The sequence below is a fragment of the Hyla sarda genome, chromosome 5 (genome assembly GCF_029499605.1).
Source record: "Hyla sarda isolate aHylSar1 chromosome 5, aHylSar1.hap1, whole genome shotgun sequence".
NCBI classification, from domain to species: domain Eukaryota; kingdom Metazoa; phylum Chordata; class Amphibia; order Anura; family Hylidae; genus Hyla; species Hyla sarda.
In genome coordinates, this window is record NC_079193.1 from 312549613 (window position 1) to 312574037 (window position 24425).

Below are 24425 nucleotides of genomic sequence, written 5' to 3' on the forward strand. Positions count from 1 at the left end.
TGTAACTATTTAAGGTTTTTTGTTTTCTATTTACACTCAGAAGTCATAATATCTTCTATAAATACAGAAGGTCCTCTCTGCTACAATGTAGCCACGCAGAGCTGCACCATCCAACACATTGCAAATTATTTTGAATAGGAAAATTATGAAAATCTCCTGATAAACCTGATACAATCCTTCCTTGGCATACACGTGCGTCCTGTTAATATTTCATGCTGCAAACTACCACGGCCTTATAATGTAATCATATAGAGGCTGAAATGATATTTCCCAGCACTTACATTGAGGGGGCAATATTTCCCCCAGGGCTGTAAAGGGATTTGAAACTGGTAAATTTAAGAATGAATTATTTTTAATTTCAACCCAGAGAAAAACACAGGCGCAGATCCACGGAGTCTACCGTGAACAGGGTAGATGTGGGAAATAACCACAGTCAGCTTTAACAAGATCCTATATATAGGATATTATTGTATTATATACAGATTGCTTCAACCGCTTCCTTAAAAGTGCCATGACATTATTCAAACCCCCAATGGAAAGCACATTTGAAGATGACGTATGTTTTTATTCTTCTTTTGTCAGAAGAATTATATGTTGCATATTGTTAGCTCGCCATGACATGACTGGTTTTCTACGTGATTTAACAATTGAATGTATGTAAGTGATACAATAGCCATTTTATTTACCTTCAAAAGAACAAAGAGTCTTGAGGAACCATTGTCACCACAATGTCAAAAGCAGAGGATATGGATGATAGAATGCTATTAAGGATTGCATTAACATAACACTGTATATCAGACAATATAATTGACTTCTGCTATATAGTAGGGCTTTTTTTTATTTCCGATTTAAAGTGTCTAGTTGTAATAATGCTTAAAGGTTCAGAAAAAGGGGCTTATGGCCAGGAATACTGCAGTCTAGGCTGCTTCACCAACTGAGGTTTAAGGGCCACAGGGTAAAGACAGCAAAGAAGACCTCCCTAAGACAATATATAATAGCGAGCTTGTTCATGTTTCTTAACGCTGCTCTCTAGAAAACAAGAAGGAGGGGCCGAGCGGAGAGCAGGCATTCACAACACATTCAATAACCCTTTATCAGTGCTAAACCTCCAATACATTTAAACACAAAATCCATACATTCAATGAGACTAACTGCCAAACCAATAGAAATAATGGCTGAACAGGATGCACTGAACAATGGAGAGGCCGAAAGCCAAAACTACTAGAAAGATAAGGAGCTGGGAAAAGAGCAGGACGTTTTATAAATACTACTGGCTGTAGGAAATAGGGATTTCAGGAAAAAAATCTGCAAACTATAACATGTTTTGTAATTATTATTATCATTTTTTTTAATCGCAACTTAGTTTTATATAATCTTTAATATTCCACATAAACACCAAGCAAAATATAGGAAACGGTCAGGGGGATAGGATAGTAAAATCTAGATGCAATGGGCTACCTTAACTCTATGTGCTCAACCAAATGTTACTCCTCTCTTTGTTGTGCTTCTTATATGATAATGAATATAAAACACTGTCATTGACCATGCAATGTCCCACTGACAAAGAGGGATGTTCTGCACAATGTAAACAAAAGAGAAGGCCAATACTCAATTGTCCCACAAGCTCTTCATAAGATCTCATACATCTATACTTGATAGATCACTTGTAGACCAGATGGGTTCCTTTGCAGCAATACATGTCACACTTCACAATTAGCCTACAGCATCGTTCATGTTTTTTCATGGAAGAATGGGAATGTATGGATTTTAGTTCTTTTACACTTAGGTGTGCTAACCGAAACAAACATTTAGTGGCAGACAAAGTCACCACAATGGCGAAGCTGCATCTCTTATTCACCACTATGCAGCCTGAATAATTGTTCACAATGTTGACCGGGCAAGGGTCAAGGTTCGGGATGTTTTATGTTGAACATTAAAATAAATTCTTGCTATTACACAAGGAGGTCTTCAGAAATCTCTAGGAGCTATACCTGCTGCTTCAATATTATTCCAAAAATCTACAGATGTTCCACCGAATTAAGATGACACGTCTATCGTGTATGACCACATTTATTACTTGCCATGTTGGCCTAGTTTAAAATAACATAGAATTGTGTTATTTAGTAAATATACCATAAGGATATAACCCTTTCAGCCCAAAAAGTCCCAGCAGGTGTTGTTGTCTGCTGGGCTACGCCAAAGTCAATGGGCATCCAATAAAATGTCACCACTAATTTCTAAGGATGTCACATGATGCCTATTGATGTATCAGTTTCTGCAAATATAAGAGCCAGTTCAGTTACCACCCCCAGGTTTAATGATTGTTTTAGGATTAAACCAATGTTGAGTTAAAGGGCTTGTCTAGGGAAATAATTTAATTTAGCAAAAAAAAAAAAAAAAAAAAAAAAAAACTATAAAAATACAATAAGCATTACTCCCTGATACCCTGCTGCTTCGGTTCCGATGTTCACCTAGTCAATATTGATCTCCACTTTCTGGTCGCCTCCTACAGGAAATGACTGCTCAGCCAATCACTGACTAAGGTGGGTCACTGTTGGAGCCAGTGATTGGCTGAGCAGTTATTTTCTGTGTGTCAAGATGGTACTAGGGTGTAGAGATCAGCAGGGACCCAGTGAGGATAAAAAAAAAAACAGTGGCATTGGTCAGGGAGGTGAGTAATGATAAGATTTCTCTGCACTCCGTCAACTCATTTTACAAATACACTTTTCCCACTGGCCCTTTTAGTTGATACAATGACAATAAATATATATATTAAAATATATATATTTTCTATTGAAAAAACAAGCATGATTTTGGAGTAGCAATTCCTAAAATGATTCCAGCATTTATGGGGTGAAATAGCTAATCAGCTGTTAGATTTCATGCAGGCCATCATAATGTACATCTGGTTAAAATCTAAGGGCTTGTAAAATTTCTGAAATTAAGTAAAGAAAAAAAACTTATGATGGGAGGAGGCGGAGGGGAGAATTCTGAATAAGAAACAGAGTTTGCAGTCCTGGGGATATATTTTACCTTAGAGATAACCAAGAACAGAACTTGTCACCATATCAAAGGATTCCCAAACTGAGAAAACATGCAAATATTACGTTGCAGTGGTCAATACATTTCATTTCTATTGATTCACCCAAATGTATGCCTTCAATATTTCCCACTGCAATTAAGAGGCAAGTAAATTTACTGACCTAAACACTTAAAATAAGCCTAAGAATGAAACGTATTAACAGGATTAAATTAGAAACCATTAATTACCCAAGAATCCACTGGGAAGGCTAGGTCATGAGAAAGTAAAACATGGACTTTTTTTTCCCTTGCAGTCAGGCACTAGATGTTTTCTTGAGAAATACGCAAATCTGCTATATTCATTCCTTATTTATCCTCAAGGTTAAAGAACAAGGAATTGTAAACATACTTGAATACAAGGGACTGGTGACCATAGTATAAGGGGAACCTACAAGCTGCTAATTCATTTCATCTGTCTGCTTCTCCTGCCTCTTGTGATGACCTTATTGTTCATCTTGCCCTTAGCTTTAGATGGAGTATACAGTTCTTTTAAAGGCGTTGTCTGGTTGTTCAAGAAAAAAAAAAATAACAACATATGTCCTACTAGACATCTAAGGATCGTACCCCAATGAAAGAACATCCCTTCATCCTAGATCCCTACAGTTTTATTAGATTACCATAAAGTTCTAAGGTGCCTTGTGTTTGGTTTAGTGAAGGGCTGGGGAGTGGAAGCCATAATATGGAAGAACAATTGTCGCTGTATTGTACCTGAATAAAGCTAGCCTAAAGTGAAACAAATAGTTGGTTGGTAGAATCCAACATGGCCAACATTATCTCATAGCAGCCACCAAGCATAGATGTCCACCATATACATGAAATCATCAAAGTTTCCACTGAAAATAATGAAATTCTCTGACGTTCAAAGACCTAGTGTACTACTAATCGCATCACACACAAGGTCCCAATATATTATTCTATTCTTTTAGGAGTGGATCTAACACACAAAACCACTAAAGATGGCCATACAAATTAGATTAGAGTTGGCCAAACCAATTTTACTGGGATATCCTGACCATCTAGTATGTACTGTATATGGGAATCTCCTGACTCTTATGCATTGGATTTCAACATGCCTAATCCGTTTTTTCTCATCTAGTTGAGCCAATGCCACAGGGGTCTGGCAGCAACTATTTCCCCTCTATCCAATAAGAACACATAATATAATGATTGGTGTTCTTCAACTGTGGCACTCACCATATATAATGATTGGTGTTCTTCAACTGTGGCACTCACTGAAAAGGATTCACATACAGTGGGAGGTTGGAGACAAAAGAGCAGGGGCGCATTGAGGTGACGGACGCTTCGTGCACGGATGCACTTTTTCCAGCCTTCTTCAAAGTCCAGAGGCTGAAAGTAGTGCACAAGTGCTATTGTTCCCTGCAACAGTACATAGTGGCAAAATTGCGCAACATTTTTGCATCTCAGCACTGAGGCAGGGAATGATATATTCCCCCTTTAGTCTGTACTCTACTATCTCCAAGAGCTGAATATAAAATGAATGGAGCAGCAGTGCACACACATATGGCTGCCACACCATTCCATTGGGAGACTTAGGACCCTGTTCTTATGATCGTGGGGGTCCTGTGGATTGGTGCAAAGTGTTATTGGCTGAAATACCCTTTTAAGTCTCATCAACAACTATAATAAGGAGCAGAAATTGCAGACAACTGTTAATTCTAATGATATATATCACTTCTAAAGACTTGATACCGCAGCTGTAGAGAAGTAATGAGTAGCAGTAATGTAAATGTTATTACACAGCAAACTTAAACTTGAAAGAATTTTTCATATGAAGGAAATTTAAATCTTGAAGGTGCTGAGTAGTGACTGCGCTTTACTAACTTAACATAAAATGACCACAGTGACAGTCGATGTCAAAAATAGTGACATGATAAATATGTTTAATAAAGAAGATATGGCCAAGATTTGTATTCTACTGATCAGTGTCAGGATTTATAAATATCTGTCTGCTATGCAATGTACATGTCTATGAGGATCCTTCATCAAAGGCACATTCTGCAGGAAATAAAATACAATATATTGCCCTTTTTTTCGTGCATTAAATGAGTTGTATTAAAAATTATTTTGACAGTAGTAGTTTTATCCTACCCAAAAAAAAAAATAAACTCACAGAATGAGCCTATGAATATTCACTCTATAGATCAGATGGTGGAAATGTTAATAACATGTGCATCCAGGGGTCTGCACATCAAAAGGGACCTTAAATATTTAGGTAAAATAAAACCAGGTGCTAACAAAAGCGTAATGCAAACAGATTGCTTATTAAGCTCCTTCATGATAGTTAATTCATTGTGAGCATTCCAAAAGGGGACATGTGCAAACATTTTGGAGCAAGAAAAAAAAACCTGCAGCTCCATATAGATTGCGTAATGGGAACCTTCAAATGAAAATATGTAAAATATCTTGTTTATCTGAAACCTCTATTCATATTTCCATGTTGACGCATAGGCTATTATATCATTTAGTTATGAATCATGCAGCATTCTTGCCTGCTTAGAAACAATCTATCACAATGAAAAGCTGACCCAGAGAGCTTGCAATTGAATTGTTGATCTCTGAAGCACAATGGAATAAAGTGTTTTGCCCTAGGTCACCGAAAGCTGCCACTGGTCTTGAACCAAGGTCTTCAATTTCAAGGACCATTGGCTTAACCAAGGCTACACCTCCTTTAAGTCCTATTTCCAGTTAATCCTTTCGGTGCTGGCCAGCCAGGAATGCACCCACACACGCCCCAAAAGGAACTAGTGGGCTAGCTGAAGCTTAGGGTCCCTGCTTCCAAAACACCATCATGACCCCCGGAGAAGACACTTTTATCTCTTTGCCACAGGCGTTGACTAATTAGAACATAAGGATTTTTTCGAGCGGATTCATCTTACCGTCAGCAGCAGCAGCAAACAAGAAAAGAGAAATAGTCTTGTGCTGCCATATTTTTCTGCCCTAAAGGGTTGGCGAGTTCAATGGGAACAGATATTGTGAGCTAAAAGGTTTAATTTGAATAGTAATCAGGATACATTTTTATGCTTTGCGTTGCTTTTTTTTTCTTCTTTTTTTAGATTTTATTTTTGCTTGTGATTAAAAATATACAAAGCCTTTGTGACCCTCTGGAGTCTACCTGTAATAAACAGTTCTCACCTTCCAAGCCATAAAACAGGCCTGCAGCTCTTGAACATTAGAGCTAATTGCCTTTCTACATCAAAGGGAATAAAAGAGGATAGAGGGAAAAAAATCTGAAACGAGTGGGGGGGGCAGGGGGATGGGGAACCTTGGTAAAGGGGGCTACTTCACCTTGAAAGGTTATATGTTTGTGGTTTGGTGAAGCTTTATGAAGTTATAGCCTAAAAACTGCTGTTTGCGATTAAGTTGATGGGGAAAGTCTATCCCGCAATCTCTCCCCGCTGCTGACACTGAGTCTTTGTTCACGTCGAGATTTCTCAAACTCTTGCCAGGGTCACTTTGAGGTCAGACACTATGATGATGTATAGAAGAACATGTCTGGGAATTTCTCTCACACTTAAAACACATACCAGCAAAAAGAATAAAAGCAAAAAAAACTGGAGAGCACCCTGCAAAAATTGTCTGATGAGACCCAGATGATAAGATTTTCTTTTAGTACTATTATAATTTGCTCTTTTTTTTTTCTTCTGTTTTCCTTCCATGTGCTCTGCGGCTTTCCTGGCACGCCATGTTTTATTAATATGTGCCACAATAGTCTTCAAAATTTCATGTCCCCTGAAGATAAGGACAGTCAGTAGCTCTTTGACACTTCTCCAGCCTTAGGGAATGGGTCAGTAAATCTCAAAAAGGAAAAAAAAAAAAAAAAAAAAAAAGCCAAAACACAATAGCTCCTCTCCAAGAAAGACACTTAAAAAAAAAAAAAAAAAAGAGGCATTGCCAAGGGCTGCCCCCAGCCCCGGGGCCTGACACTGGATGTGTGTCTCATGTGTGTGCACTTGGCATTAACACAGCCCAATGCAGTCATGATCACAGACTCACAGCGGACCAAACCATGCCCCCTACCACCTTAATAAATACAGCGTCACTTCCAGCTGTGATGAGGATGCCTGCCGCGTCTGATTAGCAATCAACACTGGAAGAAGAAAGGCCTGGAACAGTAAGAACTGTTTTCTTCTTCCCCCCTGTAATGGTAATCTGTGAATACACATATACATAAATTATCCCAAAGCAAAGCCTTTCATTTCTACCGAGATTTGTAAAGTAGCAGGCAATCATTATTAACAAACTCCCCCCCTTCTCCCAACCAGCCGAAAAAAACAATGGTTCTGCAGGTCATTTTCTTGTTACTGCGTCGCTTGCTCATGTTTATTACATTGTTTTTTTTTTCCACTCTGTTTATTTTGCGCTTCTACCTTTTTTTTCTATATTTCTTCTTTTTTTTTTTTTATCTCCCTTTGTACTCAGCTGCTGCATATGTTAGTCGAGATCTCATTCAGCTGTCAGAAGATTATTAATAAAAGATGTGGGCGAAGGAGAGGTCCACTCTATCTGCTTTTCAATCACCCTAGAATTTTCACAATGAAAATTTGATGCAGTAGGTAATTTAACGTTAATGCAAGAAAAGGGGGGGGAAGGGTTAATCGTGAAACGGAAAAAAAAATAAAAATTGCAGGCATGTGTCTATATGTATTGTAGGCCCCGGTGTGTTATATAGAGGCTGCTAGCAAAAAATGCCTGACCTTTTCCCTTTTCCTGAGGTTAATTTATATGGTTGTTAAAGATTTTATGAAATTGAGCAGCCTGGCGCTTTGAAACACAGTTTACATTCGCCTCCTAATTTATGTAATTTTTACCTGAGCTGAGAAATATGATTTTTTTTTATTTTTGTACAGCAATGAAAACAGCATGAAGTGCGGTGGGGAGTTGCAGGCCTGGTTATCTGGCATTACTCAGATTGCTAAAAATTCATTAAAATGTGACATCAGCACAGTGAGAGACAAATGATCACAGGATGAAAAGGAACAGTGGGTCTTTCATGGATTAGTGCTACACAGCCCCAGCATAGAGGCTAACTGCATAAACAGATTAATCCACCAGCAGCATAGCTAAGATTTACAGAATAATTAAATAGGGTTGAGTTACTGTGAAGATTTCTATGTAATCTGGCTGGTGTGAACATAGAAGTGAGGTGAGTGCGATGCAGATTTTCTCGAGATGATCCTTCTCTGTATCAAATAACCTTTTCGCCATTCCCCTTGTGGTAAAACAATAAAAACACTGTCGCTATTCAATTATTAATTACAAGCCATGCTTTAAAAAGAGAGAGAGAGAAAAAAAAGCTTTTCCTCTATTATACACCGTATTTTTCACTCTATAGGACGCACCGGCGTATAAGACGCACCCAATTTATAGGTGCAAAATCTAAATAAATAAAGATTTTTAACCCAATAGTGGTCTTCAACCTGCGGACCTTCAGATGTTGCAAAACTACAACTCTCATATGCCCGGACAGCCGTTGGCTGCATAGGAGGTAATACTCACGTGTCCCCGCTGCTCCGGACCCGTCACCGCTGCCCTGGATGTCGCTCCATCGCTGTCGCCGTGTCCCCGTCGCTCTGGAACGTCTCTGCTGCCGGTCGGGTATCCTCGCTCTCCGTCGCCGTTATCACGTCGTTACGCACGCCGACGCACGTACGCAACGACGTGATGACGAGGAAGGAGAGCGCCGGCCATACAGGGGATCCCTGAATGGAGAAGACACCGAGGAGGCAGGTAAGGTTCCTCCCGGTGTCCTGTAAGCACTAACCCGGCTATTCAGTCGGGCTGTTCGGGACCGCCGCGATTTTACCGCGGCGGTCCCGAACAGCCCGACTGAACAGCCGGGTTAGTGTCACTTTCCCTTCAGACGCGGTGGTCAGCTTTGATCGCCGCGTCTGAAGGGTTAATACAGGGCATCATCGCAATCGGTGATGTCCTGTATTAGCCGCGGGTCCCGGCCGTTGATGGCCGCAGGGACCGCCGCAATAGGGGTGTATTTGCCGTATAAGACACACCGACTTTTCTCCCCCCAGTTTTGGGGAAGAAAAAGTGCGTCTTATACGGCGAAAAATACGGTAGGTCCTTTCAGGTTGTCTCCTTGAACGCTACCCTCTCACCTTTGTTACAATGTTGCAGGGCGAACAAAAATTATTATTCGCGGTATTTAAAGTATATTGCTGTGGCAGCAAAACAATGAAGAAAAAAAGCATATATTATCCAATCAATGGAAGTATTGATTGGATTCACACCTGCACTCTATATGTTATTCCTATTTGTAGTATTCGCCTATTTTTTTTTGTTTATGATACTACAACCGGACGTCATCAGCAAATAACGGTTATCTAACGCGTCGCCTTTCGCCTTATTATTTTACAGAAGAGCCAGCGGAGGAAGTGGAGGAAACTCTGAAAATTACAGCAGTAGCCCCAGCCGAGGAGAAAGGCACAAATGAGAAAGACAGCAGCAGCAGCAGCGAGGGCAAGACATTAAAGGATTCAGGTAAGATTGAATGTTTTCCCTCCTCCTTGGATCCTTTGAGATCCCCAGGTCTGCAGGCTCCTCCAGCTCTCAAGGCCTTTTTTTTTTTCGTACTGATCTTCAATTTTGACTGTCTGGACATTCCTGCTCCTATTCATTGCTTGTGCATTTTGCATGTGATTCCTATCAGTAGCCTCACTCTGACCTATTTTTAATCATAACCATCTGACAGGATAGATGCGGATAAGTTGAGGAATATTACAGGACGACCAGTGAGATTATTTTTTAATCAAATCAGTTTGTGTGCTTGTAATTTTTTAAGCGCCTTTCATTAATCTTAGCTGTACTTGTGATTCCTCTGATGACATATTAATTTTTCATAAGCGTAGGATTAGATACCACTTGATTTTTTTTTCCTCCTCCGAGCAATCAAATATCTATCCTTGTAACTGAAAGAATGACATTTTTTTTTTTTTTTGACTTTTTGCTCTTAAAGGGTGATATTTGGAATCCATCTTTACATTTTATCCATGTTTGTTTGGCGGCACGAGACAGAATGGCAAGAAAAATAACTATTTTGTCAAGAACCGTTACGAAATGACTTTTGAAGACTAGATGTATGAAAACGTATAGCTGAAGTATCAGGTTGTGTTAGTTTGTGTGCTCTATGTTGGGGGTAGGACTATATTTATTGTTTATACTAAAAAGAAGATACATTTGCAGATGCAATTATATACATCCCCCCATTGACGCCCCATTGAAAAGGGTATGTCATAATAATATACCTTGCCAAATAGGGTGCACAAAGGGCTCTACATCTTAGGCTAAAATCTTGCTGCATGCTAATATAGTCACATTTGTCTTGCTTTGACTAACATCAAAGAGGTATATTGGAAAGTTAAGGCTAGGCTTGCACCATATTTAGAACATTTTAACAAATGTCAAATACATGCCCAGATTTATCTAACTACATGCCTATACAGTTGCATATGTATACCAAAGACTAACATCATAAGAAAAAAGACACCTTTTGGAGCAGACCAACCAATATTACATTAAAAAGAGGTAATCTATGGAAGTGGTCTTCTCCAGGGATTTATGGTGGAAATCTATCAGATAAAATCTGGTCTTTATATGGGGTGGTCCTCTCAAAGAGGTAGAATTTTGGAGAAAGCTCCTAAATGTACTGCATGCCAATACAGTCACATATACTGCTCAAAATTAAGGGAACACTTAAACAACACAATATAACTCCAAGTCAATTATATAAATTATAGGCAATTAGCAAGACACCCCCAATAAAGGAGTGGTTCTTCAGGTGGTGACCACAGACCACTTCTCAGTTCCTATGCTTCCTGGCTGATGTTTTGGTCACTTTTGAATGCTGGCGGTGCTTTCACTCTAGTGGTAGCATGAGACGGAGTCTACAAACCCCACAAGTGGCTCAGGTAGTGCAGCTCATCCAGGATGGCACATCAATGCGAGCTGTGGCAAGAATGTTTGTAGCGTCTGTCAGCATGTCCAGAGTCCAGAGCATGGAGGCGCTACCAGGAGACAGGTCAGTACATCAGGAGCGTGGAGGAGGCCGTAGGAGAGCAACAACCCAGCAGCAGGGTGGCTACCTCTGCCTTTGTGCAAGAAAGAGCACCGCCAGAGTGAGCAAAATGACCTCCAGCAGGCCACAAATGTACATGTGTCCACTCAAACGGTCAGAAACAGACTCCATGAGGATGGTATGAGGGCCCGACGTCCACAGGTGGGGGTTGTGCTTACAGCCCAACACCGTGCAAGATGTATGGAATTTGCCAGAGAACACCAAGATTGGCAAATTTGCCACTGGCACCCTGTGCTCTTCACCGATGAAAGCAGGTTCACACTGAGCACATGTGACAGAGTCTAGAGACGCCATGGAGAACGTTCTGCTGACTGCAACATCCTCCAGCATGACCGGTTTGGCGGTGGGTAAGTAATGGTGTGGGGTGGCATTTCTTTGGGGGGCCTCCATGTGCTTGCCAGAGGTAGCCTGACTGCCATTAGGTACCGAGATTAGATCCTCAGACACCTTGTGAGACCATATGCTGGTGCAGTTGGCCCTGGGTTCCTCCTAATGCAAGACAATGCTAGACCTCATGTGGCTGGAGTTCACCAGTTCCTGCAAGAAGAATGTATTGATGCTATGGACTGGCCCGCTTGTTCTCCAGACCTGAATCCGATTGAGCAAATCTGGGACATCATGTCTCGCTCCATCCACCAACGCCACATTGCACCACAGACTGTCCAGGAGTTGCCGGATGCTTTAGTCTAGGTTTGGGAGGACATCCCTCAGGATTTCCATTGATAATTTTGGTGTGATTTTGTTGTCAGCACATTCAATTATGTAAAGACAAAAGTATTTCAAGACGAAAGTATTTCATACGATTAGTTCATTCATTCAGATCTAGGAAGTATTATCTTAGTGTTCCCTTTATTTTTTTGAGCAGTATATGTCTGCCATTGACTCACATTGAAATAGGTATAAAGTATGGAAAGTTTAGGCTCCCACCACATTTAGAACATTCCTCCAAATCTCAAATACTGATATATCTAGCTACATGCCTATACAGTTATGTATATCTACCACTGACTTGCAGTACAAGAAAACACATACACTGCTCAAAAAAATAAAGGGAACGCTAAGATAACACATCCTAGATCTGAATGAATGAACTAATCGTATGAAATACTTTCTCTTTACATAGTTGAATGTGCTGACAACAAAATCACACAAAAATTATCAATGGAAATCAAGTTTATCAACCCATGGAGGTCTGGATATGGAGTCACACTCAAAATCAAAGTGGAAAACCACACTACAGGCGGATACAACTTTGATGTAATGTCCTTAAAACAAGTCAAAAGGCACAGTAGTGTCACAGTAGGGCCTCCACCTTCCCGTATGAACTCCATACAATGCCTGGGCATGCTCCTGATGAGGTGGCGCATGGTCTCCAGAGGGATGTCCTCCCAGACCTGGACTAAAGCATCTGCCAACTGCTGGACAGTCTGTGGTGCAATGTGTCGTTGGTGGATGTCGCGAGACATGATGTCCCAGATGTGCTCAATCGGATTCAGGTCTGTGGAATGGACTGACCAGTCCATAGCATTAATGCCTTCCTCTTGCAGGAACTGCCGACACACTCCAGCCACATGAGGTCTAGCATTGTCTTGCATTGTCTCACAAGGGGTCTGAGGATCTCATCTCGGTACCTAATGGCAGTCAGGCTACCTCTGGCAAGGATTTTGCAGTCAGCAGAACGTTTTCCATGGCGTCTCCAGACTCTGTCACATCTGTCATATGTGCTCAGTGGGAACCTGCTTTTATCTTTGAAAAGCACAGGGCGCCAGGGGTGAATTTGCCAATCTTGGTGTTCTCTGGCAAATGCCAAATGTCCTGCACGGTGTTGAGCTGTAAGCACAAACCCCACCTGTGGACGTCGGGCCTCATTCCACCCTCACGGAGTCTGTTTCTGACCGTTTGAGTGGACACATGCACATTTGTGGCCTGCTGGAGGTCATTTTGCAGGGCTCTTGCAGTGCTCCTCCTTGCACAAAGGCGGAGGTAGCGATCCTGCTGCTGGGTTGTTGCCCTTCTACGGCCTCCTCCATGTCTCCTGATGTTATTACCTGTCTCCTGGTAGTGCCTCCATGCTGTGGACACTTCGCTGACAGACACAGCAAACCTTCTTGCCACAGCTCGCATTGATGTGCCATCCTGGATATGCTGCACTACCTGAGCCACTTGTGTGGGCTGTAGACACTGTCTCATGCTACCACTAGAGTGAAAGCACCACCAGCATTCAAAACATCAGTCAGGAAGCATAGGAACTGAGAAGTGATTTGTGGTCACTAGTGTTGCTCGCGAATATTCGCAATTCGAACTTTATTCGCGAATATCGCATATTCGCGAATTCGCGAATATTCGCGAATATAGCGCTGTATATTCGTAATTACGAATATTCGTTTTTTTATTTTTATTTTTTTCACAGTACACATCACAGTGATCATCCCTCTCTGCTTCCAGCCTATGTGGTGTAAGAAGGCTCTAATACTACTGTGTGAGACCGGTGTGCGAATTTTCGCATATGCGAAATTAGCATATGCTAATTTTCGCATATGCGAATTTGTGCTTATACTAATTTTTGTATATGCGAATTTTCGCATATGTTAATTTTCGCACACGCGAATATTCGCATATGCGAAAATAAAACGAGAATATTACGAATATGCGGATATTCGCGAATATGACGAATATTCGTCCATATATTCGCGAATATTCGCGAATTCGAATATGGCCTATGCCGCTCAACACTAGAGGTCACTACCTGCAGAACCACTCCTTTATTGGGGGTGTCTTGCTAATTGCCTATAATTTCCACCTGTTGTCTGTTCCATTTGCACAACAGCATGTGAAATTGATTATGAATCAGTGTTGCTTCCTGAGTGGACAGTGTGATTTCACAGAAGTGTGATTGACTTGGAGTTACATTGTGTTGTTTAAGTGTTCCCTTTATTTTTTTTGAGCAGTGTATAATTCTATTATTGCACACAGGTGTATCGGAATGTTCAGTTGACTACACGATCAATGCAGTTTAGGCACATAGGCTGGGCAAACATATGCCAAAAGGGTACTGTTTGGTATAGGTTAGGTTAATAACTTATAGGCACATAAGATACAGTATGTACTTCCCAGCATATGTGCTGTACTTAGTTGATGTTTATGCTGTGTAGGTGCATTAAGACCATTTTTATACAAATGTATAATGCAACTTTATTATTGTGCCGTCACATATGTATGGCCATTTGGCCCAGTACTGAGCCAGATCATCAGCCACAACTGATGCCACAACTCATAGCAAAGTGCATCAGCTGTGTATAGTTCGTGGCCCAGTTACTTCTGCAGGCCAGACGAGCGAATGCTGAAAGATACGTTTCTGCCAATCCTAACCTAACCACAGGTCGAATGGCATGAACTGCCTGTGCTATAGATCCTTATGTTTCTGTCAGTTTAGGTCACTAGACCCACAGTTGCCCCCATAAAACGCTCATGTCATACTGAGTTTGTATACGAAGCAAGTCTCATACTATGCTTTTTATACCCTCTTAGAATAATCCCTTATGCAACTACAACTCATTGCTGCAGGTTCACTCCACAGTGAATCCAGTTTTCCTTAGATGAATGGGTTGAAGTGATTGTTTGTACCTTAACACATGCAAAGATTTAAAATCAATTCACTTCATTGATCTGGCAGATTCAATTTGTCAGCGTCTCTAGATCTAAATGGACGCAACCGATAACATTTTACTCACATTTTGGGCAATCTGTTTATTGTGATATAAACATGTATTTTAGTGACGCCGTCTTCTATTCACATAAAGCACATTTTCCCGTTCAATATGGACAGAGCGCTGTAATACGGCAGCTCCAGCCATAACTCAGCAGAATTTACATGGGGCAGCTGCTTAGGAAAACACAAGACACAATCCAGCTAAAAGAATGTGCAGATGATCCAGCCTAAGCAGAGGGAAATATCATTGAAAATGGATTTAGATTTGGGTCATTTTGATCTCCGGGAATAGACAAAGCCCTATAATGAAAGCTACTGTCTTTGAAAACAAAACCTCTATGTCATGACATTTACTTATGCACAAACAAACCCAAGGCCTGCATCTGGCCTGGATAGCCAGGCTTTTTTCTGTGTTTGATTTGGCAACTATCTGACTTCACCCATGATTTGTATGTATGAGATGGAAATCTATGGTCGCAATGAATATTACATTGGCTATTTTTGCTGCACGCTATACCTAGTTACATTAAGTTGGGTTCATTCAAGCAGAAGAAGTGCTGAGAAAGGTTGAAGCCTATTAGAAGCAGGTAGTCATCTGTCTTTGTCTTGTATCTCAATGACAGTAGCATATATAAAAGTGCTTGTGTTAAAAATGCATATTTATATAGAAAGTAGACTTATTTCACAGCTAGAGCAATGCTTACGCCCTCATCCCACCTTTCCCTTTTATAAGCACGATATCTGACATAATAATTTAACACTATTTTAATAGGCTTACTAGAGAACACAGTGGACATTAGCTTGGGGAGCAGATTATTCTCATTGAAGCATATAGAAAATAATGTTCAGGCAATGCTACATGGGAAATAAATATGCAAATTAGTTCTCCTTAAAAAGGAAGTACCCCCAAACAGCTGTCTAAGCAAGGGTGGCTAGTCTAAGAAAGTTTTCTTCCCTTTGGACGTGAGCTAACCTGCATGGTGGATATTATATTGCATGCTTTGCTCCAAGTGACACGGAATCAGCGATTATTTGGCCAAATAAGTGTTGGACATCAAAGTCTCATTGAATTATGGGCATTTCCAGGCGGATTCTGCTGAAAGTATAAACATGTTCATTCTTCCATCATAATCCAGATCGCTGGGGAGAAATTCTGCAGTGTGAACAGTAAAGCAGCCTCCCATTGAAGTCAATGGAAACATAATTTGTGTAGAATTTCCTAGCAGAAATTCCATTGTATAAACAGGGCCTCTTTTTAGTGTATGAATCTTGGTGAAGTCATATTTAGTTATTTTTTCCAAGAAAGGCTCCATAGTGACCACGGTTTTAGGTGCGGGGAAAAAGCGCATACGGCGCAAAAATGAGCCGACCAGACCGAACGTTTCACTGCGGTCGGCTCATTGAAATGAATTACATATGGGAGCGCATACGAAGGCATACGGGAGCGTGAGGTTTTAGCTCCCCCCTGCCGTATGCGCTCCCGTATGGGAGAAAACGTAGTGAGAACCCAGCCAAACACAGCAGGGGGACAACTATAAGGTGAGGGGCGATGCATATAGTACTATATGCATCACTGCTCAAGGTAGTGTGCAGGAGCAGGGAGTCCAGGACTAATACAGATATCCCCGCTTCTCTAGATACGCTGCCTATTCTTCTATGAGCAGACACACAGGGCTTCCCTGCAGCAGCCCTGTGTGTGCAGTAAAGTTTGGACCCTACTGCACACACAGGGCTGCTGCAGGGAAACCCTTTGTGGCTGGTCATAGAAGAATACGCTGCATATATGCAATGTGTGACCCTACCCTTAAACACTATCATGCTATTTCCCTGACAGGAAGTAACGCTGAAAGTTGTTGTCCTGCAACAGCCGGAGAGTCCCAAAATGACTAGTCTTGGCTTAGATACAATGTTCCATAAATCAAAACTTGACCCAGTAGGTTGAGTCTGCCAGAGCTTCTATGTTTACATTGTATCCAGCCAGGAAACTATATGACACAATTACCACAGCACCAACATGTCAGGCAAGAGAGCAGTGCGGCTATTTTGTTTTCAATCTATTAGACAAGTGGGGATTAGCACATGATTAGTACCAGTGTCTTTATAACACCATGTAAGCTGTTGTGCTGCGTTGCTTACATTATAAGCAGGATCTTACTGCACCAAATGAGGCTTCAATATATGCAAGTTCTTATTTGTTGACGGCTCATTCGGTGCAAGGAAAACATTTTAAAAAAAACGGGGATGATGCCTCATTTATATTGTCATTTAGATGTAGTGCCACTTTCCATTAATTATAATCCAAATTACATCTCTATGCAGCAAAAAAGAATTAATATGGAATTTACCCAGATTAATACATTTGCCTGGAAAACGCGGAGCTTCTCTCTTTATGCTGAAGGGAGGTCTAGTTTAATAAGATGGTAAACACTATGGGGGGAGAGAGAAAAAAGATAGACAAAAATTAACTCTGTTATTGCTATGGAAATTGTTCCTTCCATTTAAGTCTAATTAGAAATGAATACCGATAATTATCATGTGGAATACTGATTGGATTTGGATCACATTCCATAAGTGGGGAACTTAATGTCTGGTAATGGGTGCTGAACATTTGCGCTCGTAAACAGTATTTTTTCCATTCGCTCCCAGAAAAAAAGAGAGAGTCCCATAATAGATACAAATAAAAAATAAAATAAAATAAATGAAACCAGTCGGCCTCCAGCTGTTGCCAAACTACAACTGCCAGCATGCCTGGACAGCCAAAGGCTGTCTGGGCATGCTGGGAGTTGTAGTTTAGCAACAGCTGGAGGCACACTGGTTGGGAAACACTGGTCTGGAACCTCAATAAAAAGACAGTCCCATAATAGGACCAAATAAAATAAAAAAATAAATACAATGAGCGCGCCTCCAGCTGTTGCAAAACTACAACTCCCAGCATGCCCGGACTGCCAAAGGCTGTCCAGGAATGCTGGGAGATGTAGTTTTGCAACAGCTGAAGATGCACTGCTTGGGAAACGCTGGTCTAGAAACTCAATAAAAAAAAGACAGTCCCATAAAAGGTCCAAATAAAAAATAAATAAATAGACACAACCAGTGCGCCTCCAGCTGTTGCAAAACTACAACTGTCACCATGCCCGAGCAGCCAAAAGCTAAAGAAAATCAAGCTAATGTCTTCCAAAAATAGCACCACACGTGTCCTCAGGTTATGTGTGGTATTACAACTTTGCTCCCTTCACTTCAAATGAACTGAGAACTGAGTTGCACTACCACTCACAACCTGAGGACAGGCGTGGTGCATTTTTTTAAAAGTTTTTTTTTTTTTTTTAACTGCTCTGGTTTTCTATTTCTGAACTGTTCCCATTACTGGATACTGTAACATCCATTAAATTAGGGTGTTAAAGGGTTACTGTAGTCATATGTTACATGTTGTGCAGTAGATGATGAATATTACAATGACTCACTGTACACCCTACATCATAAAGGGGTACTCCGGTGGAAAAAAAAATGTTTTTAAATCAACTGGTGCCAGAAAGTTAAACAGGTTTGTAAATTACTTCTATTGAAAATTCTTAATCCTTCCAGTTCTTATCAGATGCTGTATACTTCAGAGGAAGTTGTGTAGTTCTTTCCAGTCTGACCACAGTGCTCTGTGTTGACACCTCTGTCCAGGTCATTCCTGTCCATGTGCAGGAAAGGTTTTCTATGAAAGGGGCGTGGCTTGGCTTCCGTCTGGAACGACCCCATAGCTCTGCAGCTCCTGAGCTAGCTACTCTCTCACAGCGACTGACAGTGCTATCTCACACTGTTTTCAGCCTAGATTGCCACTATACGTGGGGGAACATGTACAGCACCAGATGTCCACCAGAAGAAGGGGTAAAATGTGCTAACAGACCAAACAAACTAACGGACTTCTACGGCGCTCATAAGAGAGGTGCGAACAAAGATGGCACCACAGCAAGGAGAAGAGGAATTGCACTTACCAAGGCTTAGCAGCAGCTCTCTCCCACCTCCATCGGGCATTAGAGAACGAGGGGCCTCCTTATCTGAGGAAGATGCGCCCGCACGGAGTCCATCATGGCAGGTACATGCCTCGGACCCTACCTTACTAGCATCCTCGGCCTCAAATAGCCCAGCCAAGCAAAGACCCAGGCTATCCCCCTCCTTAGGCATGTCCTCTGATGTCACTGAAGCGGGCTGTCTCCCAGAACCTCCTGACATATTCGCATCTCTTCCCACCTCAGACGCCACAGTTACTGAGATCACTCTGAAGACTATGCTACAAATGCTTCATACCTCCATACCGAGCAGCATTCTTCTATCTATACAGCCACTGCAGTCCAATGTGGCTGAGTTGGAGGACAGAGTAGACCTTGTTGGCCACAAAATGGCTGAACTAGTGGGTTCACACAACTCCCTGATAGATGGTCATTATGAGCTGGAAGAGGTGGTTCATGAACTGCGCACTAAAATGGCCGACATCGGGGATCGGTCTCGTAGAAATAATGTGAAGCTGTGAGGTGTTCCTGAGGAGGTATCACCGAAGGATCTGGTCCCCTATATCCAAGATTTAATTTAGACTGTGCTTCCAGATTGCTCACCCAGAGATCTTGTCATTGATAGAGCCCACAGGGTTCCGAAGCCGAAACATCTCCCTGATATGGTTCCGAGGGACGTGTTACCCCCTATTCACTTTTATCACATGAATGAAGCATTGATGTACTGCACCAGAAATAGAGACTCTTTAACAGCAAAATTCGACGGAGTATCCATATACACTGATCTATCAGCAGTTACTCTCCAACTTCGCAGAAACCCGATTGCCATTACACAAGCTTTACGGGATCAAAAGATACCATACAAATGATGATACCCGACCCGTTTACTAATGCACCACCGTGAGGAATCGCATGTGATCAGCACACACAAAGATGGTTCAATTTTACTTTAATCCTTGGGTTTACAAGTGAAAGATCCCCCCACCCCCAAACTTCTAATGCAACTACTCGTGCTCAATCAAAGTGGCAATTCGCTAACTCAGCATCGAGGAAGCACTGTTGTAATCCTGTTACTCTAAAAATAGGGCTCGCTTGGACTGCGATACTTCCATCTGTTTACCTGTCCGGCTAACAAGGAACTGTTCTTACCCCCCCAAGGTGGGTACATATGCTGCTGTATCCAACTTCCTAGAGATGTCAGCTCCCAGACAGTTGTGGAGCCTTCTGTATGTTTTCTGTTTATTTGTGGACAGTTTGTCCTTGTTTGTCTCTGTTCTTGTTTTTATTTTCTTCCAGGCACATCTTCTCTCAGGAAGCTCAAGAGCAAGTCCGCTGGTGTCCAGCTGTTTCAAATACAATGACTGTGCTGTTGCCACTACAACCTGCATCTTGGACTGTTTGTCATGGTCTTAAAAGTTTTATCTATTAATGCCAATGGTGTAAATGTACCCCAAAAACAAGTTTTTTAATGGTCAGACACACGGAAGGCCAAATGTGACATACTATGCGTCCAGGAAACGCACATTTTACAGAAAGATGTGTTTTGGACTCAAAACTCTATGTTCCCTACTATTTATCACTCACATTATGAATGTAAGTCTAGAGGAGTGCTTATAGCCATTAATAGCACTGAAGCGTTCCAACAACATGCAATTCATAGTGACCCAGTGGATAGATATATAATCCTGGTCTGCTCTTGTAACAATGCCATTTATACTATTGTATCTGTATTTGCACCAAACAGGGGCCAGATTAATTTTCTTAATAAAGTGTTCAGGCTTGTGAACAAATACAAGCAGGGACACCTGTTGCTATGTGGTGACTGGAACACAGTCCTAGACCTGACTGTTGACTCTTCATCAGTTAGCAGACATTCTCCAGTATCTCTCTCAAGTATCTTTCATAGGGAGGCCATTTTTGATGTGTGGCGATTGATGCATTCCTCAGAACACAACTACATTTGTTATTCTCCAACCCATAACACATATTCACGTATAGATCTGTTTGCGATAGGCCCTAGTGCTCTGGGATTATTGAAATCATCTTCTATTTTAGATATTACGTAGTCAGACCACTCTCCCATTCTATTGGAATTAGACAAGGAAAATTTGCCTTCTCCAACTTATCTATGGAGATGTAATACTTTCCTTATGCATCACACTCAATATGGAGGGGAGCATAAGAGAGATCTTGCCACCTATTTTGCTGTAAATGTCACACCTGATGTCTCTGCTACTACAATCTGGAATGCACATAAAGCGTTTATCAGAGGTAACTTCATCAAACTGGGACATGTTTATAAAAAAAACGGTGCTCTGAGTACCCAAATGGTCTTCTCCTTAAACAACACCAGTTAGAATCTCAAAACCAAACTCACTCCTCCCCACATTTAGCTGAGAAGCTCAGATTAGTCAGGTCTAAAATTAGAGACACACTGATAGACTCATATGCTAGATCCACAGTTAAACTTAAAGCCAAATATTATACAACCGATAACAAAGCTGGTAGACTGCTGGCAGCCAGATTGAAAGAAAAACATATTAAATCTAGAATACCTTACATATTGGATTGTACAAAGTAATAAACTTTATCACCCACAAGATATAGCCAATCAATTCATGAAATACTATGAAACTCTATATAACTTGCACACAGAGCCTATTATTGTTCAGCCCACTGAAGATGGCATTAGAGGCTTTTTGGACAATTTGGGTCTCCCACACCTGACTGGTCAACAGCTTTCGACACTCAATGCACCAATAACTATAGGAGAGGTCAATAAATTGATCTCCTCACTCTCACTAGGTAAATCCCTTGGACCAGACGGTCTGTCCACTTCTTATTAAAAGATTTACCCCAATTTTAGCTCCTCACTTATTGGCATTCTTGGCTGAATCCTTTCATACTGGTCGTATCCCAAAAGAAAACCAATACGCACTAATTGTCACACTGCCTAAACCGGGGAAATCTACTGACTCCCCATGTAATTTTAGACCCATATTGCTACTCAACATGGATCTAAAGATATATGCAAAGTTGATGGTGAGTAGACTAGCACCCCTGCTACCTTTATTTGTAAATATTGACCAAGTAGGTTTTGTACAAAAAAGACAAGCATACGATAATACCAGACGGGTACTCAAACTTTTACACATAGAAGAACAGAAGGGTCTGCCATCCTTATTATTATTGCTTGATGCCAAAAAGAGGTTTGACCGTATAACTGGAAGTATGCCGTTTGAACCAAAAAGGCCTTAAGCCGATATATTCACTTCTGGATTCTAATACCTCTCCTTTCCAAGACACTCCACACATTAGATGGACAAGGCCACTGGCGTGTTCAGTCTCCACTGAAGAATAGTTGCAAACGTCCAAATGGACATACAAAGCCCTCTGTAGTGTTTCATTTATTGAAGCGGCTGTTAAAACTAGATTGTGTTGGTATTTCCCCCCCAGTACGCCTACATGCTATGTATCCGGACTCCTCTCTGTTATGTTGGAGACAATACGGTCATAGGGGAACTTTGTCCCATATTTTGCTGTTCTGCCCCATACTATCTACCTATTGGAAAGCAGTAGAATGCAAATTGAGAACTATAGAACCTTCCTTGCCAAAACTAGCATTACTACTGGCGGGCATTAACAACTTCCCTCATCATTCTAGAATTATACTATGTAAACTATTAGTAATTGCTAAATTGGTAATAACTTGCCACTGGAAAACAACTACTCCACCTGACATTAATGAAGTAGTCTCTCTAATGGATCTAGCTTGTAAGTATGAAATTACTATTGCCCACATAGCAGGTCAATCTTATGAAAAAGTGACTAAGATATGGCATCACTGGACATCTTGAATACATATCAGTACCTGATTTCTTTAACTTGCATACTATGATATTATCTGTAGGACTCCAATGTTTTTAACTCTTTATCTGGTTGTTCGATGGTTCACAATCCTGCGTCTTTACCTTACTGTACACTGATTTGATGTAAGCAGATAATGTCAATATGTACTTGCTGAGTCTTGTTAGGATTGTCTTTCTCTTCTCCTTTTTTTATGTAATTGATATACTTACCTTGATATATGTAACTTGATGAAACCTGGAATGTTCTTTATTTTGTGTTATAATTACTCTGTTTATCAAAAAAAATCTTTTTTCTATGGGGATTTGCTCCTACTCTGGACAGTTCCTGGTATGGACAGAGGTGTCAGCACAGAGCACTGTGGTCAGACTGGAAAGAACTACACAACTTCCTCTGGAGCATATAGCAGCTAATAAGTACTGGATAAGATTTTTATATAGACGTAATATACAGATCTGTATAACTTTATGGCACCAGTTGATTTAAAAACATTTGTTTTCCACCGGAGTAACCCTTTAATGAAGGACCCGCTGTGATCTTTGCTCTCCTCTCTCTACTGATACATTTTTGCATGAAAAAAATAAATAACAAATGTTAGATTTTGACAATATAAATCCCCCCTACCCATACAGTTGGCGTACTTCATTGTCATTCTCCGAGAAAAAAAAAAAAAACACTCAGGCTTTTGTCCTTTACCTCCGCCGACACATTTATAAATTAAAAATAGGTTTTTATACAATCAAGAGCATCTTGTCCATCTAGTTGTCTCCTTTATGGAAAAAAAATAAGAAAATCAAGTTGTATCTTCATGCACAATCGGATTACCAATGGCCTATATATTTATGTAGGGGCTGATAGCAATCAATGGCTTAGCAACAGCACATTTCAAGATGCATTTGCACCCAGTTGTCCAGTGATAGTGTCCTCATCCTGGAAATAATTTAGTTGCAAATTGACTGGAAGATGGTGAAAATTGAAAGTTAAAATTAGAAATACTCATAATAAACAGAAGAAAAAAAGGTCAGATGATGCCGCTCTGTGATGAGATTGGAATGGCTGGTAAATGAGGTTCTGTATTTGTCGTAAGATGTATGTGACATGCCTATCCAATGCTCTTGTAATATCCAGCCTTGCAGAAGAGATTATCTGGCAAATTGACGCTGGAAAGAATTTTCTGATGGACAGGAAAATTAGAATTGAGACCTTCTCTTTGATGTATGCGAGTTGTAGCCACATTATACTGCAGGCTCCAGGATCCCATTAAACTCACTGTTTAGATGATAATATTGAAATTAACTATAGCCAAGCTGCAAAATAGCACAATAAAATGTTTGCAGTCTTAAGAGATCAGATAATCACAATGCAAAGCGCTTACAGCCCCCGCAGACTCATTGTATTCAATAGGAAAAGAGAGATGGAGATAAAATTTTATTTCTCCACATAGGTAAGTGCACGGTTATTAAGCGGACCCCCAACCCCCCCCCCCCCCCCCCCATCATGTTCGTGAAGGCAGCTTTGTTGGGTCTTGCCAAAACAACACAACTTTATTGTTTTGCAATATTTTGACAGGAAAATAAATAAAATATCAGATGAGGAAATGCTGAGGAGAAGCCTTCTTTTTTTTTTGAGGGAATCTAGAAATTCCAGCCGAAATGCTGTTATTGATTAA

General features: G+C 40.8%; 1 protein-coding gene across 6 annotated transcripts in view; it reads left to right on the plus strand.

Moving 5' to 3' along the window:
* ZFHX4 (zinc finger homeobox 4) overlaps positions 1 to 24425 on the plus strand; it is a 181484-nt gene that overhangs the window by 143404 nt on the left and 13655 nt on the right. For all 6 annotated transcript variants that reach the window (XM_056522183.1, XM_056522180.1, XM_056522179.1 and 3 more), the window contains exon 5: positions 9472 to 9594. In XM_056522183.1, coding sequence (XP_056378158.1) covers positions 9472 to 9594 — 123 coding nt within the window. The remainder of the gene's footprint in view (positions 1 to 9471; positions 9595 to 24425) is intronic.